Consider the following 19,801-nt stretch of genomic DNA (forward strand, 5'->3'; position numbering starts at 1 on the left):
ATTTACTCATCATTTTTCTCCAATTTTAAGTTTCGCAATTCTGTTTTCAGGAGACTAAAGCACTCACTTATCAATTTGTATATTTATATTGAGTTAAGGGTAGAGACGTATTCCTCACCGGAATTGAGGAATGGAGGTGTTACAGTAAGTCCGGCATTAGGTTCCATTTCGACATCAGCGACGATCAACGCTACGATACTGGAAGCCAGTCTTCCGATATTAAATCCCTAGCGGGGAAGAAAAAAAATGCCTAGATTTCGCTAAAAATCCCTAAATCCCCAGATTTGCTCAAATATACTTAAAAAATCCCTAGATTTTGCAAAAAGCGCCATTTTTAACGAAGAATCATGATGTCATTCGATGTAGCGATTTGCAATATTTAAATCTGATTGGCTCGTTTGAATTTTGGCGCTCTCTGAAAGCAGTGCTAATCCAGACCAATAAAATGAAAGAATATTAGTTGATTTCTTATTATTAACAGGTTGAATGCAGTTGAATGTCAAGTACATCGAAGGACGCAATCGTTTTAATTTCCGGCTTATTTGCGGGGAAAATAGTGTTGCCAAAAAGGCCTACAAAATATAGATGAAAAAATGTTTTCGATTGTCGAAGCTAGAATTGAGGTTAAAAAGTTGATTTTTGGTAACTTTACCTCATCAAAAAAAAATCCCTAGATTTCCTGAAAAATCCCTAAATCCCTGGAAATTCCGGAAAATCCCTAAATCTAGGGATAAACCCTTAGACATCGGATGGCTGTTGGAAGCATTAGAGTCAACATTTGAAACGCTGCTGCAGAATTTGCCGGGAGTATAATCGAGTGTTGAAAGTCAGTAGAATTGAACAATGTAATAATTGCTTTCCGAAATAAGCGTTATAATAAAAAAACCACGAATCTGAACTGTTAATACTGGAACACACCTTCTGTAAATGTACCTTGCGAGAGATAAGTAAAAAAATAGATGTACTGGAGGAGAAGTGCTTCTCCACAGAGTTTGAAGAAGGAAAAAAAATGCCCAAATTTACTTACTTCAGCATTTTCGGCAAAATCACTGCAATTTCCGAACCTTTTTCTGGCCAGGGGCCAAAATTAAATGATTATGAAGGGCCACTTAGATGTTGTAGATAAAAATAGGACTGTTGAAAAAGTCGCCGTTTTCAATAAATATGTTCCCGGAATGGAAAAAACAGCTCACAAATAAAAGCAAATTGCCATAGAAACTTCTTCACGAAATCACACACACAACGAAGAACGAGGCGCTACAGACGAGTCCGTCCAGGACAAGTTAAAAAATTCCCATGAGCCGAGTGCCGTAGGTTAAGGGCCCGTTCGCCAAAACTAATCGGAACTGTATGAATGAATTGCTCCTTTTAAAAATCAAAACAATATCGAATTGCGATATATTACACAGTTAAGATAGGGCTATGTCCTGTCGTAAGCGGCGACATACAGTCGATATCATTTCAATAATCGCCCCAATGGCCACGATAGTTGTTAGACGTTTACGGTTTCCCTGGTAACCTTTGTTTGCTATCAGCTGATATCGAGTAATTAACTAGGAAGCTCCAACCCAGTGGTTAAAGCTTCCTTAACCGCGAAAACTTTAAAATTCAAATTTTCAAATTTTGAACGTAAAGTACATTTTTTCCATCACGAGATAAAAGCACAAACAAGTTTTGAATTATTGACTGTATCACCATGATTCCAAAAATACAATACACAACATAGCATTGACTAACAATAAAACAGTAGGCAATAAAATAAAGTCATGACAAGGAACATAGCCGAAAATGGCGCCGATTCCCATCAACCAACGCGCGGTCTCTACAATGTAACATGCTGCATTGATACTCCCCAGCTGGGACCGTCCGGAATAGCAGCTCTAGTGCAAGCACCAGAGCCGCTAATTCTCTGTCTTCTTTTAGAAATTTTAAAACACATAAGTTACTAATTTAATTACTTATAACATCCTTTCTTTCGCACTCCATCCACACTTTCATTCACACCTCACAGATTTCCACTTACAATGTGAATCTTAATGCGAGTTCAAAGGTCTCCCACATCGAAAAGAAAGATGTTAAAAAATTGCGCGAGAACTCTTGGATGTTATCATCAACACTCAGGTGTTAAAGTAGCATTCTAGGATGTTACTTTAACAACAGAGTGTTATTGACAACATCCAAGAGTTGTCAGCATTTTAAGCTAATTGTCTAGCTGATTGCTTGTGTCGTCAGCTATTCTCGAGTTGTAGCAAAGTAGCATTCTAGGATGTAAAAGTAACATCCTAGGATGCTACCTTAACAACAGAGTGTTAATGATAACATCCAAGAGTTGTCGCACATTTTTTTAACATTTGTGGTGTTACCACACGGAGAAAAAAACCTCGTGCGTGGGACCCGAAGTTTAGGTCATAATGGATCTCTGAAGTTTTCAGATTGAGCATCTGAACATTTTAGATCTAGCTGTCGTGGTTCGGATCACACATCTGAAACCTCAGTTCTTACATCTGAAGTACTTCAGATGTGAGAATCGAAGTTTTTCGGATGTGAAAACCGGAGTACTTCCGATGTAAGAACTGAAGTTTCAGATGTGTGATCCGAACCTCGACAGCTTGATCTAAAGTGTTCGGATGCTCAATCCGAAAACTTCAGAGATCCATATGACCTAAACTTCGGGTCCCGTGCACAGCACCTTTTTTTTGGTGCACCTTTGTAAACTTTTCACTAAAACTTCACTATGTAAGAGGTTAATATCCGTACATTGCGGACGGTTACAGGCGCAGAACCCGGACGAGCTCTCGATACTCCCCCCTACTCCCCCCTACTCCCCCCCTACTCCCCCCTACTCCCCCTACTCCCCCTACTCCCCCTACTCCCCCTACTCCCCCCTACTCCCCCTACTCCCCCTACTCCCCCCTACTTCTCCCCCTACTCCCTCCCCTAAATCCGCCTACGTCTCATGAGCCTCCATAGGGCCGTTTTGATAGGGTAATTTTACAATTGGGCATCTAATATCCGTACATTGCGGACGTTTACAGGCGCAGAACCCGGACGAGCTCTCGATAATCGAGAACGAGCAGCTGGAGGTGGTGGGAGAGGGGGACGGGGACGGGTGGCTGCGGGCGCGGAACTACCGCGGCGAGGAGGGCTTCGTGCCGCACAACTACCTGGACGTGGAGTGGCAGCCGGCGACGGGCCTGGCCGGGCCGCAGCTCCAGACGCAGATCTCCTTCTCCTCGGTCGACTACACCATCGACGAGCAAGACCCCGACGCCGACGCCGACGCCGACGCCGAGCAGGAACCCGAGTCCGAGCAGAGCGCCGCCACCACCGTCACCACCCGCGAGGCACACCGCCCCGCAAACATAGGTCAGTCCCGCTGTTCTATTCCATGTTCGTCAAAAGTTCTGGGATTCCTTTTAGATTTTGTGCCAAAGTGCCGAGAAAGTTCCGGAACATTTCGGGAATAACATAAGTTCCGGGAGAAATTCAGAAAAATTTCAAAAGTTCCGGGATTCCTTTTAGATTTTGTTCAAAAGGTTCGAGAAAGTTCCGGAAAATGCGAAAGATCCGGAAAATTTTGGGAATTATATAAGTTTCGGGATTCTGTTTAGATTTTGTTCCGAAATGCCGAGAAAGTTCCGGAAAATGGAAAGTATCTGGAACATTTTGGGAATTATGAAAGTTCCGCGAGACATTCAGAAAAATTTCCAAAGTTCCGGGATTCTTCTTAGATTTTTTTCCAAAGTGCCGGGAAAGTTCCGTAAAATTTTGGGAATTATATGAGTTTCGGGATTTCTTTTAGATTTTTTCAAAATTTCCGGGAAATGCAGAAGATCCAGAACATTTTGGGAATTATATGAGTTCCGGGATTCCTTTTAGATTTTGTTCCAAAGTGCCGAGAAAGTTCCGGGAAATGTAAAAGATCCGGAACATTTTGGGTATTATAAAAGTTCAGGGATTCGAAATTTTTTTATTCCGAGGTCTCCCACTTAATGACCGTCAAAAGCTCTGGGATTATCCTTTTAGATTTTTCAAAAGTCCAGAAAATGCAAAAGATGCGGAACATTTCGGGAATTATAAAAGTTCCGGGATTCAAAACTTTTTTATCCCGAGTTCCTTCACTTAATGACCGTCAAAAGTCCGTCACTCAACGGCACCGTGGCTCGGCGGCCGGCCGGCTAGCGCGGAGCGCGCACTGGCGCCTACAAACCTAAGGGCATACTTCACGCATTGCGCAATGCGTGACGTATCCCCTTAGGTTTGTAGGCGCCAGTGCGAGTTTCCCGCTAGCAGCACGCCGGCCGCTCCGCTCTGTGTTAATATACAATATTTAAACTCGTGGAGTCAGCATTTTTCAACTCATGATTTTGAAATATTTGCGTACATGAAATAGCGTGTGTTTATACATGAATTTCTAGGTGATAGCTAATTATAAAGATGTCAGAAAATATATTGTTTCTGAGGAATTTCTGAATATCACTGTTAAACACTCAGCAATTGAAAACTAACACATTTTTTATTTTTCGATCGGCATGTGTTGAAATTAATTTTTTTGAGGTACAAATCACATTTGACACGCACCATAAGCTAAAACGCAGCTTCTGTATGCACAAAAAAAAAAAAAAAAAAAAAAAAAAAAAAAAAAAAAAAAAAAAAAAAAAAAAAAAATCGGCTGGTTTAATGGTTGTGTTTTAGACATATCCGGAGGCACGTGGTGCGTGGCCCTGTACGACTACGAAGCGACGTGTCCGGAAGAGATCTCCTTTGGCGAGGGGCAGATCATCAAGATCCTGCGCAAGATCATCCACGACAACGTGGACGACGGCTGGTGGGAAGGCGAGGTGGACGGCGTCAAGGGTCTCTTCCCCTCCCTCGTCGTCGAAGAGTGTCGAGAGAACGGCGAACCCCTCACGCCTGAGGTAAGTCAGGGTGTCTACAAGTCCGGAAATAGTACTGATTTTTTGAGGGCGGTCTGGAAATGCTGAAAAAGTGCGGAAATTCCGCAAGAAGGTCCGGAATTTTTGTCATCTTTGTCGAAATTTGAGGGGGAATTCAAATTTTTAAAGTTTTTCGAATTTCGTCAAATGAAGTTACTAAAAAAGTGCCGGATTTTTCTGTTGAGGAGGTACTGAATTTCTTGGGAATGTACTGAAAAAGTACTGATTTTCGGGCAGCCTGTTTGAGTAGAAACCCTGTAAGTTCCAAACGGAATGCGCGGCCGGCCCAAACCCCCTGAGGGCGCTCTGCGCCATCAAGCTTCTTATCAGTGTCGGTTCTTTTTCCGTGAAAATTACGATATGTTGCCTTTTAAAAAAAAGATTTTTGTTTGTGTTAAATAAAGAAAAAAAATCCGAAATCAAAAGGATGCTTTCATCTGTGATCAATTGAAGAACCATCGCAGTAAAATAACGGAAGATGATTGTCAGGCCATAGTTGAAACTTTGAATACCGTTAGGGGCCTACACATGTTTTTAAGCATAGTTGAAAGGTCAGGGATTCAGGAATCGAACCCGTGGCCCGAGACTCTATACGGGGGCGTCTGATGCAGTAGACGACTCGGCCACCACTTGGCTTTGCACATCTTGGAACAATCTTGTGTTCATGGAGTAGAGCAGACTACTTAGCCACCGCGCAACTTGTTGCAATTAACAGGTTGCTTTATCAACTTTGAGCGTTAGAATGTTTTTCCAAGCGTTATCAGGCAGTTTTCTGCCAATGTACTCTCTGCATTTCTTCAGCTCCTCTTTTGAAAAAGGTATGGTTATGATTTTCAGGGAGAGGATACTCCACCTGGATCTGCGCCGCCTGTGTTCACACCACCAGATGTCCCGTCTTTCTTGCTCGCTCCGCAGACCATGGTCACCCAACCGACGCCCATCCACGAATTTCCGGAGCCACCCGGTAAGCCATTGCCTCATCTTCTCAGTGACGCAATCAAGTCATTTTTCGCAACCTGGCGAGTAAGGCGAGGATCATGGTGGTATAAGTAGAGAACCTATATAGGGAGAGTAGTGACTTGTCGAAACTTGGAGGTCTTAGAGCCTAAAAGGGCAGCCAACCTTTCAACCCAAAAAATGTCACTGCCAATCTTCAGATTCCAATATCAAACCAAGATAGATGACCAAGAATGTTCATAAATAAAAGCTCTTTCGCAAAAATGAGTGAATTTATGCTAAAACTAAATCAAATACGTACTTTACAAACGACGGGTAGTAAAAATTGTATAATAATAGATCACTCAGGATAATTCCTGGTTGGCTGCCCTTTTGGGCCCTAAAAGCTCTACGACTTAGTTTCAAAATTATCGACCTGTCTATACTCTTCCTTTGTAGGTATCCTAAATAAAAGGACCAAGAAAAACTAGGAAATACTGAAATTAACCAGGAATGAAAAATATCCAGGAAAATCAGGAATTCCAGGAAACCAGTCTGACGAAAATTCAATTTTATTAGGGAAAAGTTAAGAGAAATGAGCGATATAAAAGAGTGAAATATTTCCAAAAGACTTATGATGACGTAATAGTATTTTTAAAGGAAGAAAGGAGGTAAGAGCTTCAAAATCTGTGACTTATGATGCTCCCCAATAAAATTCGTAAATTCACAAAATAATAAATTTAAATTTTTAACCGGCTTTTAGAAAATTCGGTAAAGCTAGATAAAAACTCACTTATAAGTGACCTAAAATTGTCTAACTCGAATTTTCGTGCCTATATCGTGTGTAATGGCAAAAAGGATACGACCTAAATCCGCTTAAGTCGAAATCTCTATCGGTTCCGTGCAGTGTTCGAAACTCACCTTTGCGTTTTAGGAGCCATTTGGCGCATCAAGCCCGATTTTAAGGCGCCATTGAAGATTTTTTAGGGGCCAAATTGACTTTTTGCGTATATATTACGGCGCATTTAGTGAAATGTTAGACGCAACATGTTTTCGTAACAGAACTAGTAAGTAGCTGTAACTTGGGGAAGACAAAAGCACTAAGAATGAAATCGTGAAGAATAGAAAAAGCAAGCTTTCACTTGTAGCGCTGAAAATTCTGAGTTTTTTCAATTCAAATAGATTTGTTTTTCTTTCTTTATGTGACTTCCTGTAAAAATCCAGATTTTAGGGCATCTTTAGGGGCCACGTTGGCGCAGAGCCTTCATTTTTTAGGCGCCATGGCCGATTTTTTAGGCGCATTTGGCGCGTTGGCTCCTGTGAGTTTCGAACACTGGTTCCGTGAGAATTCAACCTAGCGAGATTGCAGACTGTTTTATTTTTTAAAATGTTTACATTTTCATTCCTTTTTTTCCATTAGCAGGCGGATCGAAGGAAGGGGCGCAAGGAGAAGAGTCCGAGGGCTTTGCGATGGAGCTGACGCGGGGTCAGCAGGATCAATACGATTCGCAGTTCGACGAGGATTATGATGGCGAGTCCGGACCCCCTCCCAGTATGCCACCACCTAGTATGCCACCGCCAAGTATGCCACCGCCCAGTATGCCACCACCGAGTATGCCGCCACCCCCACCGGTCCAGATAGCTGTCGTTGCCGGTGAGTAGGTTTAGTTACGGATGAACTTTCAATTGAGCCTACCGCCTACACGCTCATTTTTCGTCACAGATCGTTCTACCGTTACGTTATTAAATATTTTCTCTACATGTATCAATGTAATATATTTAAGTGCTGTTTTAGTACAGTACTTTTTGACATCACAATTTGAAATTTGAGCAAAAAATGCCATGTCCGACCTCTCTAATTGACTCGATACACTCACTGTGCGGCGAGTCTTGGGACCATGCGCAATCGACTCCACGCCCCAAACCACCTATGATTCGACACCAATCTCAATTTTTTTTTCCTGTCCAAAATCGAGACAAATCGACAGTGGAGGTTACAGGTACCAAATTTTTGGGGTATAAATAGAAATTTCTCCAATCGGGCTGAAATGAGGCTAATATCCTTGTAAACATTGGCGGATCTAGCAAATTGGCAACATTGTCTTTTCTCCATTTAAACCGATAGAAATGTATCGATCCTTGGAGGGGCCAGGTGCTCCGACAAGAATCGATTATTTAGCATAGGTTTAAATGGAGGAAATCCGGTGTTGCCAAATTGCTGGATCCGCCTCTGCTTGGAGATGACCCGCCGAGTCCGATTTTCTGGTCTAAAATTCTCCAAGAGTTCATCGGAGCCAAGAACTACCAACTGGCAAATAAGGGCGTGAATACTGAAGAACGGTCAAAAACAGAAAAAAAACACTCGTTTCTCAACTCAGGAAGCTCCGATGCACAGTGGACCGAATCAATAGGAAAGGTCGGACAAAATTTGAAACTTTAATCGATTTTAACTCCGGTTTTACGAAACTTTGAGGTTCTAAACGTGGTTCCATTGGTTTTCTCGTGAAATGCTCTTCTCAAAACATCTCTTAAACTTCAAAATATGACGAAAATAATATCAAAATTTGCAGTTTTAGTCAACAATTTCATGTCCGATCTCTCTGATTGACTCATTCCACTGTGCGGTGAGCCTCGAGACCAAGCGCAACCAATAATATGCCTAAAACTACGTAGAATAAGCTAATTATCTCGAAATTTTTGTCTAATTACTAGAATCTTCTAAGATTTTATCATTACAGAAACGTCCCTTTGCTTTTTTCCAGATGATGAATGCGACGATAGCAGCAAAGCAATAGAGGTAAGACTCTTCAAACTTCCGAACAAACAAATAAATGTTTCTTCATCTGATTCATCTGCTCTCATAATACATGAATACACGTGACATTTTTGCAGACACTTTGTAGTACCAGCTGTATTGCTGGAGACTCGAACGCAAGAATAAAAAGAATAGAGCTAATACATGAAGTATCTAATATTAATCCACGAACTTTTTTCTCCATCTTTTTCCGTTCGGCAGAAAATTAGAGCAATTTTAAATTGCTATCCCCCCGTGCTAGTCCCAGCGGAAGTCACGCCAGCGGAGTTGCCAAATTTTCCTGGATAAAACATGTGTTTTTGAGAAATATTGCGCTTATTTTTCCTTGAAGTTTCCAGATATTTGAGATCATATTGCAAACAAAATTGTCTGAAAATTGAAAGGAAAATATTTACAATACAATTCTCCAGTGAATTTGGTTTTTATTGAAGGAAATGTGGCAAGTCTGGAGGCTCGCACAGGGTTTTTCCTTAGCACGGCAGTAAAATCCGGTTAATTAACACAAGAAAACATCTGTTTTTGAGGAAAATCGTGCTTACTTATTTTTCCTGCAACTCTCCAGATATTTGCGATCATATTGCAAACAAAATTGTCTAAAAAATTGAAAGGAAAATATTTCGACGTTGTAAGTCGGCAATCACATAACTCGGTTTGCGACGTCGCAGACTTCCTACCTATCATACTTTATTTTTTTAAACGGAAATCTACTCAACGACAATTTTTTAAAACTGTCTTGACGATTTTTCTTCTCTATGTGAAAAAAAGTCTGCAAAAACTTCAAGAAATGATGTCAATTTGTTCTCCTTTAAAAAAATATTATAGAGGCGGAGATTTTCAGACACCGCAAACGAGATATGTGATTGCCGGCTTACACCGTCGATTTATAATTTTTCCAGTGAATTCGGTTTTCATTGAAGGAAATGTGGCAACGTCTGAAGGCTCATGCGGCGTTTCAGTAAAATCCGGTTAATTTTTCAGGAGCCGGCGGAGGTCGCGCCAGCGGAGGCGGCGCCGAAGAAGTCCAAGACGAGGCAAAGCACGAGCAGCGCGGACAGCGGCGGAGGTCTGGGCGTAGCGCAGATCGTCATCACGGCCGCGACGCCGATGATGGAGGAGGCGGGGACGCCTTTCCCGCCTCCGCCGCCGTCGCCGCCCGCCCAACCGCCGCCTCCACCCCCGCCCACCGCCGCCGCCACCCCTTCGCCCACCCGGGAGGAGGGCGACGAGGAACTGGAGAACGCCGCCGCCAAGGAGGGACTCGACGAGCCCCCCGCCGAAGGTAAAAGCTTCAATCCGTTTTTCCCCCTGATTTGTCTCATTATATCTATAGCTATGTCTAAAGTTATGTCTAAAGATATGTCTATAGTCATCAGTGCCGGATTTAGGGGGTGGCCACATGGGCCGCGGCCCATGGCAGCAATTTTAGAAGGCGGAAAATTTTGCAATTTTTTAAATGTAGGTATAAAAAAAATTGGATTCAGAAATAAAATTACAAACAAGAAAAGGCGACAAAATTTCTCATTTCCAGAGAGTATAGGAAGTTCTAATTTTGTCGTCTTTCGGTGATACAAGAGACAGAACCTTTAATTAGTCGAGTTTAAAACGGCGCGGTGCAGAGAGCAATGATGACGAAGACTTGAGATGAAAAGGAGAAGCCCTCGGCGCAGCAGTCGGCATTTAACACACTTTAGCGCCTACAAAACTGCATGAATACTTCACGCATTGCGTCACACACAATGCGGTGAGCGGCGGTCGACGTGAAACGCATGGCGCCTACAAGACTGCATGAAGACTTCACGCATTGCGTCAAACACAGTGCGGTCAGCGCGGCGCGGTGGCAGAAGTTAAAAAAATTATTGAACCACATTTATGTTTGTTCTTCCATAATTTTTTTGTTCATTTCTTATAATCGGAGGCCTTGTCCACATAGAAATAGGTTCACGGAACTTAACTTTCGCGCAAAGTTCCATGAAATTTTGCTTACAAATGAAAGGCCTTGTCCACACAGAGTTAGGTTTACGGAACTGAACTTTCGCGCAAAGTTCCGTGAACTTTTGCTAGTAGTGTTGACAGGGCTTTCGCAAAAAAATGTTTCCAACACAAGTAAACGCGTCTTATGCACCTCTCCCCATCCGGCACTTCACTTGATGGTTTTTATTGATGTTTCAAAACGAATATGAGAAGGGGGCGGCAAAATACAGGCGGCCCATGGGCGGCAAGTAAATCCGGCCCTGATAGCAATTTCTAAAGATATGTCTAAAACTATGTCTACAGCTATGTCTATAGCTTTGTCTGTAGCTTACCTGGGCCTGCAATTTTATGGTTAAAAAATTCAATTTCATCGCAATAAATCGCAATTTTGTTCCAAGATTTTCATTGCTCTGTCCTGTTTGGGGATAGTTTCAGGTTACGATTCATAACCATAGTTCAGTTGAAATTAATTCGAATCTGTTGGAAATTTGTATCAGGTATCACCCGAGAGCCAACTCCGTTTCCACTGAGCAGTAGCACCGGGAGCGAGGAGGACACAGGGCCGAGCACGGCGGAGAATTCGCAAGCCTACCCGGCACCCACAACCCAAGCACAGCCCGAACTGAAAGCAGTGCCCACTTCCTTCCAGTCGGGAGAGATCCCGGATGAGTTAGAGCCCCATCAACTGGCCCAACTCCAAGACTTGAAGGAGTCCAACGCATAAATACTCTTCGACATCATCTCTAGAATTTTCAGCTCATTTCGAACAGCCATATTAATTTTCAATTCAAGAACACTGACCCAAGTAAGTGACAGTGACCGCGATAAACAGCGATTTTATCGGTCGATTATCGCGATTATATCGGTGGCAATTTATCGCAATATTATCGAATAAAAAATTGCGATTTATGACGATTAAATCGCTATGCATCGCAATTTTTCGTTCAATAAAACCGCGATCAATTTTCGTCGATAAAATCGAGATTAAATCGCCCTATATCGCGAATTTTGTTGCGATAATATCGCGATAAATTGCCAAGCGATAAAATCGCGATTTTATTGCAACAAGATCGAGGATAATCGCTCAGATGTTGATGATCTTAGCGATTTTATTTCCGACAAAATCGCAACAAATCGCGATTTTTCCGTTGAAAAATGCTACTTGGGGAGGACCGCACAGGAAAATAATGGAAGACCCTTTCTCGAGAAATGTTACTTGACGTATAGGGCATCTGAAACTTTTGCTCCTTGAGTAGGTTCTTGATCTTCCTCCTCCTCAAGGATTTTTTCACACTTGCTCTATGCAAAAGTGTGACACCTATGGGTCCGAGGGCTTCGAGGAAATTTTAATGCAGCCTTACAGTGTTCTTATTGTATTCCTGGTGGTAGTCATTTTTCGATATAATTCATGAGGGGGCTTAAGCCGCAGTTAATTTAAAAATGACTGATGAGACGCAGCCTCCTTGCTTTTTCAAGTGGAGCCTCCGAGGCAGGAAACATACCTGATGTGGATCAGAACCAGTGTTCCCAGGTTTGCTGAAATTCCTGTGCTGAATTTCAAGTATACAGGGAAAAGCTTTCCCTACCTTAAAATTTCCGCACGCCCATTTACGAATGCAGTGTGCATGTTTGTATGTTCACGAAAGCACGCCTCAGTTGAGAATTCCTTCTTTTTAAAATTACCTTAGTTAAAATCATGGAAATAATGATCGAGAGAATACTTAATCTATTGATTATTTTTTCTTTCAATGTATGTAGTTTGTTCTTGTACACACCTGGGAACACAGATCAGATCAGAATACACATTTTCCTCTTTTTAATGCCAAATAGATTTTTTTCTTCTTAATTTTAATTTTTGGAAAATTTTATGGTGTTGTTTATCCGTTATAAATTATGTATGTAAGGTTCTGATACAGTATGTATTCTTGATTGGATAAAAGGTGAATTATTCACAGGAAGTCTTCAGTGTAGATGTGTTGACAGGGAGGGAAAGCGCCAAGAAATTCATTGAGAATGGATTTTATTTAACTAACAAAAGGTAAAGAATCACATTCATTAACAAAAACTTACGAATAGCAACATACGAAACAGAACAAGAGGATCATTGCAATTGTTCTGACGCTTTTAATCAATTGAAAAGCAATTTAATTTAACATGATCACTATTATACTCATTTAGAAAATACTTTTTTACATAAATGGAAGCAAATTTTGCCCATGACTGACAATGAACGTTTGCAATGAAAACCTTTAGAAATTATTAGTTAAACGATGATTTTACAGACAAAGAGCACTTATGTGCTATAACATGTTTGTTTTTTAGAGATGTAATTTATTTTTAAAAAGTCATCTGTTTTCTAAACCAATTTGTTATTTCTTTGTAAGCTGAACAAATTACTTAAGCTTTATATTACCTTTAGACAATTGTTGAGATTACCTGTACTCCTTTTTATTTTATATCTGAAGGCTAAACGATTACTTTTATTGTATGGGTATCTTATATAATGTACTAATTTGAACCTCGTTTTGCAATGAGGAGCTACTATTTTTGGATCATCTATAAAAGCACGCATCTGCACAGGGAAACGAATGGAACATAATCTGTTTCTAAAATGAGCAGAAATAGTAGTTCTTAATTGCAAAATGTGATAAATTTGTTTTGATGTTATTTTCTGAAACAGTTACTTTGTCTCCAAAGAAGATAAAGCATAAATTTAAGTACCTACTTCGTATTTTTAAATCTGTTGCTACATCTAGTCAATATAGATATTATACATCTGTACATAAATTTGCCTCTTCAGTCTTCACAATTATGTACATAAGTAGAAAATTTAGGCCTTTGCAAAATTCAACTTCGAACCTGGTTACAACTTTGAACCTAGTCACTGTGACCAGAAGTTTTTGTCTCCTAATGTAAGTGCGTAAAAAATTATAAAATAAAAAGAACACATTTACAAGATATTAAATAATTTCCCGAAAATATGAAATCTTTAAAGCATTTAAAGTTGAAATACTGGGAGAATAAAGAAAGCACTCATCTTTAAAAGCAGTGAGGAACTTCTTGCCACAGTTAACACCTAAACTTAAAGAAATCACAGATGACCATTTTTGAAATCCATAACTAGAGCGAAAAAAAGTGAAAAATATACATGAAAAATTAATTAAAAACAAGGACACAAGATGAAATTCCTTGGAAGTTAACTTTTAGGTTTAAAGGGAGGTCAATTTTCTTCTGTACAAACAATTTCCATATCATCTTTTTTGAGCAGTTTGATCTTTGAGAAAAAGATCATTGCTGTGCAAAGAGTATGCTGCATTTGCTAGAATTATGCCGACTTTTTCAGTTTCTTGCTTTTGAAATGGAGAGGAAAATGCAAACAATAAACACAATTCTACAAGATCCAAATAAAATAATGACATAAAATGGGGAAATATTTCTATCTCTAGTGGACAATTTTGGCTTTCAATGAGCTGAAAGATCGCAAGATTTAGCAGGTCATTGACCGCTGGCCTTAGGTCATGAAAATCCATTTCATGGGTACTCCTAAAATTCAAAGGATCAATTTAAAAAGGAAAATTTCATGAGATTCTTATCTTGTTGACGTTATAACAGGATATCTAGTAACAGTAAAAGTGTATAATTCATATTCTACCTTGTTGTCATCTATCCTTTAAAGGGCCTTGAGTTGCCCACTTCTCTCAACTGCTTGTCATTTTAGTCTGAAACCACCTTCAATAGCTCAGGTTAGTTTGTAGCTGTTTCTCGTTTCATTTCTTTGCCTTGGCTTTGAAAAGCACAACCTAGTTTCTTACTATTCTTTCGATATTTCATGATATTGTAGATATTACCGTATGTTATTTGTTTGTTGTATATATATGAGAGTAATAAAACATTATCAATTTTACTCCTTCTTTTTCATCATAAAATTACTGTGCACTGACTTTGCTGAGGGCTTGTTTTGAAATTATGCATTGCCAACTTTAACCAAATTTTACTAAAAAAAATAGAAAAATATCTTGATTTTAGGATTGATCATTTAGCAACAGACATGTGCGGAAGAACCATTACTACAGAGAGTCTGGAACTTGACCTCAAAGTTCTCCATTTCACTCTTGAAAATTTAATTTTTTGGACCTTTTTTTGAGGCATGAAAATAATCATATGATATACGGAAAATCAGACTAGGGGAAAAAGTTCTGGTCTTTTTCGTGAGTTTTTCAGAAATTATGGGGTAAACTTTTTTCCCCATTTCTCCCTTTTTTCAGCTCTCTATCTCCCTTACACCCTATGTAATATGTCAGCTGTTTGATTTATTATCAAAATGGCAGGGGCCTTTAGAGTTAGCTACACAAAATTGATGACCTGAATATTTTTGTATTAAGCATACGATATGTACTCAGATAATCCAGACAAAAGAAAACGGAGGAATAGAGTGCTACGTTTTTAAAAACCATCAAGGTCATGCTTGAATGATTTTTGAAATTAAGTGCGTAGATATTACGCAGTTATACAACTTTTTGAAAAACTCTTAAAACTTGCAACAGAATACAACGAATTAGGAAACTGCTAAGTCAGCATTCTTTTTTTAAAGACAAATATTCCCAAGTACACTGGAGCTAAATTTAATGAAACAAACTTTTAAAATTCAAAAGAAGATTCGCCGTCTCAATGCCCTGTTAGGTTACTGTAGTTGAACAGTTGAAAAGAAAAATTATTAAATTCTATTTTTAACCTTAAATCTGCCTAAATTTTCATACGTTTTGATCAAAAAGCTTAACAGTGAAGAAAAGCTCTTTGATAGTAAGACATGCTTCCTCCCATATCAGCGCAACAAAGATTAATGTCAAACAAATCTATGCACACCACAAAACCCAAGAAGAATTCGTTCAATCATTAGGCACTTGTTAACTTAATAAAATCACAGCCAAAACTTAGTTCTAAAGACAGCGAGTCATTAATCAGTAAATTCAACAGACTGTATCTTCCTTTTGCGATCTCCAGATTTAAATTGCTCTATTTTACGTTTCTTTTGATCCTTGGTCCTCAGTTGTTTCTTGATTTTCCTCTTGGCTGCTTTCTCTGGATTCTTAATGACCTGGATAAAGATTAGAAAAATTAGAAAAATATGAAACACTCAGTGGCGTGGTGTAACATGCTTTGCAATATATCAATGGATCTGCCATTTAACCCTATGTAAAAGGATTGATTAACCGGGTGTTTGCAATGAACACCTTAAAAATCAATTATTTAATACAGCTCCTAATAGGAAAATATCGATAATCGATCATTCACGCATTGCCACTGGAAAAACTATGATATTAACTAGAAAATGCATTGGAAATTATTTTAATCATCAGTGTTGTTGAAGATTTGAGACAATAAGATCTCACAATTCATACCAAAATCTAAAATATGCCAATAGATTCTGGAGAGCTCTTAATTTAAATAACAACAAGAACCGATAACTAAAGTGCAAAACCACGTATTGCTGTTTACGCCGTAGCAGACTTCCTGTAATACTTAATTGTTTCCTTGGATAATTAGACAACACAATTTCTCAAAAACTTCCTTGATTTCTGTTCTCAGTCAGCGGAATATTCTGTAAAAATTTCAAGCTACAGAGTTGGCGTGCTTTTCCTCGAAAAAGGTTTCGACGCACCTCTTCAACCAATAAAGGATCACAGATCATTTTCCGCCAGTCAAACTTAATTCTGATGTTCAAAAAAGCTTTTCAGAAAGATTGCAGGAAGCAAAAGTTTGAAAAGCTGCAAGAACATTGATTTGACTTTTTTATTGTAGAAAACTTTAACCACCAAAATATCAACAAGTTAATGTAATTGATGCCTAGAAACGTCAAAAATTACAAAAATCGAAAATGAAATAGATTTTTACCTCTTGAGCACGGGATTTCTTTCTCTCAGCACGTTTGATGTCTAACCGATTCTGGACTTTGTGGACCAACTGCGAATACTCTTGAAGTCCAAATTTCTGCTTGTAATATCCAGAGACCTCTTTGGCAATGCCACGCAACTCTTCCAAGTGGGCTTCAGTCGTAGTCAGCTCACGGACGATCGGAGCAAGAGCATGAAATATTATCTGACGCAGCTCATCTTTCGTGAATTTTAGGGCTAGGGCCGCGAACCAATTGAAAACCATTGTCCTCTGGAAAGACAAGAATCAAAATTTTGTAAGAACTGAAGATGAAAAACTGAATATTTCCATATTTTGCAATACATAGGATTAAAGGCTTGAAACTTTTCAGCCCAAGAAATTGAATCTATTCAAAAAAGAACCTCGTCATTTAATTCTAAATGAAGCACTGCATCTTGAAAGTTAATGGGCAGGTTCTTTTTTGACTTCGGATAAAATGCTTTTGTTTTCGAGAGACCCAGCAAGTCAATTCCTCAGTATTCTAAAAATAATTTTGGTCTTCCTTTTTTTTATATTCAAAACCAGTTTTTATGAGTCTATTTTTTTCTTATCTTCTTTTGGAGAAACTCGAGCATGCTTTACATCAAAGGGAGAGAAAATAACAAAAGTTTAATGTTTTATACTTAGAATTAAAGGGATGAGTTGATAACTAAAACAAGTAATACTTTAGAAATGAAAGGACTTACGATTGTTGTGTTTAAGGGAGCTCTGGCTAGTTCCATATTGATTCGCTGCCTCAGTTTCCTGACCAGCCAAATTAGCGAGACTTTTACTTCCCCTTCCATTTCTTGGACATCTTTTAAAACTTCAGCTATGTATACTAGATTTTTCATGGTCTAAAAAAACAGCAAGAAAAAATTATTAAGGAAAAGAAAATTAAGAGGGCAATTGGAACAAAATTGGAAACTTTAACAGTGTTTCAACCTGGTGGGGATATTATCCTGTAGGAGAAAATTTCGACAACCGTGAAACAAATCAGAAATAACTTTCTTGTTACTAGCTAAATTGACAAGATAATACAAAAAAGAATGAAGTAAAATAGTTTCTACACAAAAACAGTGTAATGAGACAGCTCGAAATAACTCGTACGAAAAAGAAATCAAGTTATTAAGAAAACTCCAAAAAGCCACTCTTTCTCTCTCCTATTCTATCAGATTTTGTGATCTATTGGAGGCAAATGACACTAATTTTACAACCAAACTTTAGGTAATACAATTTATAGACTTTTAATACTGCTAATAGTGGTTAAAATAATCTTAAAACCAACGATGAAGTTAAAAACCCAATAATATTAACATTCAGCAATATTGCAAACTTCTTCTCACGGTTCATATTAATGTGGGAAAATCATTCATTTTTTAATTCAGGAATGTGTATTCATTTTCCCCGATTTTTCTTATTTTCTCGGATAAAAAAATTTAGAACAGAAATTCTGAAACACTGCAATCAAAATAAATACACATGAAAAGATTCATCATCAACATGTGATATGCATTTGTAAATACAAGAACTAAATTTTAGAATCCCACTACCATTTAGGGAATTTTAAAAACCTGTGTCAAGTATCATAATAGAAAAGGAATGAACACAGGAACAAAAAAAGGGACCAATGGAATTAAGATAATGGCTTTAAGATCTTGAGTTAAGCAGACCTTGCACTAATTGGTCTACTATTTTTTAGAAACCCAGAAGAAGTGTTGTTCCTTACCTGAATCAATAATTTGTCAAGAATTTGGGCTCCCGGCCGGAGTTGATCGACATGGTCCAATATGAGGGACTTCAAACTTTCACGCACATTGGAGCGTAAAAAGCCAGAGCCAAGCTCTGCTTCAGCGACTGGAATGTTGGCCAGGGTAGCAATATCGGTTGGTGGTGTGGAGCTCATCATGGAATACAAAAATTCTGCCGCTCCTAACCGCACCCACTCATGAGGGTGACCCAAAAGCTCTTGAGCTTTTGCTACAAAACAAAAAAAAAAGCTAAAATGAAGTTACATATGTTTTCATTATATGAATGACATCAAGTAATTCTTATTGCCGGAAAGCAGCGTTATATTTTACGGATTGATTCATTTTTGTGAAATAAAGGGTGATTCTGATCCTATTACCTAGAAAATATGCTCACTATACTGGCTTGTTTACGACTAAAATTAGAAGATATTCTTCTGAAATTTTCAGCTTGCGATTGTCTTCGCCTAAAATATCTTTGACTCAGAAATTTCTCGGTCTACTTGACTCACAACTTCCTCGTTCACGGTTTTTGTCTACTTTACAGAAAAATCTAATCTGCAGTTATTGACTGAGTAGGTATTTAACAAACATAAAATTGAAGCTACAGAGAAAATTTAAATCAGCTGCTAGAGTGGCTAGGCTTATTACAAAACACTTACCACTGATAGCTTGTAGCGAATCTTTGAACTCATCACTCGTGAGTACTTCTGGACACTCTGCGCAAAGCTTGACCAACATATTTAGCAGCTGATAAAGATGATGGTCTTTCAAAACCTCTCCACCATCCATAGTTTCCTCCAATGCTTCTTTTGTTTGAATCCGGACAAATCTCCCTGGTTGATTTTCATCAAAATTACCGATCAGGTGCGTACACACAACCGGTAACAACGTTTCTACTCGCCTCTTAAACTCGTTCTTCTCATGCTTGATGAATATCCCGCAGAGCTGGACTGATAATCGTCGGTAAATTGTTTTTGGATGCTTCACCCAGACCAACACCATGTCAAAGAGTTTGTCAACAACCTGATAAAAATAATGGAAGAATTATACATACAATTATGGACTATTATGTACTCGTATAAAAACTGCCCTTTCCTAACCCACCAAAAATTTGGTCAACTTAATACAGCTACTCCTCCAAGGGACTTTCGTTCCTAAGAAACTTAAACTTTAAACTCTAACCTGATCTTCAGCAATAACGTCGAATAAAGACAGCATTTAAGCTGCTTAAAAGAAAAACTGTTCCCTCCCTGAAATATAAGTAAGAAATTGAAAATAAAACTAGCAGGCAAAATTAAAAATATCTCATGTGACGAAAAATCTTGAAGAGTTTTGAAAAAAATGTATGGGATTATGATTACTTACTTACTTCCTACAAATTACAGGTTTTTGAGATCATTTGAATGAACTTATACTTTCTTTAAACAAGACACTTTCTATGTTGGACTTCAAGAATTTTTCTACATTACAGAAATGTTCAC

The 19,801-nt window shown here is 38.9% G+C and overlaps 2 protein-coding genes across 9 annotated transcripts in view; one reads left to right on the top strand and one right to left on the bottom strand.

Moving 5' to 3' along the window:
- Positions 1-13,221, top strand: part of nwk (FCH and double SH3 domains nervous wreck) — a 170,843-nt gene extending 157,622 nt beyond the window's left edge. For 7 of the 8 annotated variants that reach the window (XM_019052531.2, XM_019052530.2, XM_019052532.2 and 4 more), the window contains 7 exons: positions 3,036-3,366; positions 4,696-4,919; positions 5,775-5,901; positions 7,294-7,527; positions 8,636-8,670; positions 9,667-9,967; positions 11,157-13,221. In XM_019052531.2, the coding sequence (XP_018908076.2) occupies positions 3,036-3,366; positions 4,696-4,919; positions 5,775-5,901; positions 7,294-7,527; positions 8,636-8,670; positions 9,667-9,967; positions 11,157-11,383 (1,479 nt within the window). In that variant the 3' untranslated portion in view covers positions 11,384-13,221. The remainder of the gene's footprint in view (positions 1-3,035; positions 3,367-4,695; positions 4,920-5,774; positions 5,902-7,293; positions 7,528-8,635; positions 8,671-9,666; positions 9,968-11,156) is intronic. The other variant, XM_072305575.1, reaches the window with a different exon arrangement.
- A 911-nt stretch (positions 13,222-14,132) lies between these two features.
- Positions 14,133-19,801, bottom strand: part of LOC109037713 (small subunit processome component 20 homolog) — a 28,733-nt gene continuing 23,064 nt past the window's right edge. The window contains exons 14-18 of the mRNA XM_019052506.2: positions 18,980-19,343; positions 18,299-18,549; positions 17,277-17,426; positions 16,552-16,821; positions 14,133-15,754 (exon numbers count right to left, since the gene is read on the bottom strand). Of these exons, the coding sequence (XP_018908051.2) occupies positions 15,614-15,754; positions 16,552-16,821; positions 17,277-17,426; positions 18,299-18,549; positions 18,980-19,343 (1,176 nt within the window). The 3' untranslated portion in view covers positions 14,133-15,613. The remainder of the gene's footprint in view (positions 15,755-16,551; positions 16,822-17,276; positions 17,427-18,298; positions 18,550-18,979; positions 19,344-19,801) is intronic.

Source organism: Bemisia tabaci, chromosome 10 (genome assembly GCF_918797505.1).
Source record: "Bemisia tabaci chromosome 10, PGI_BMITA_v3".
Lineage (NCBI taxonomy): Eukaryota > Metazoa > Arthropoda > Insecta > Hemiptera > Aleyrodidae > Bemisia > Bemisia tabaci.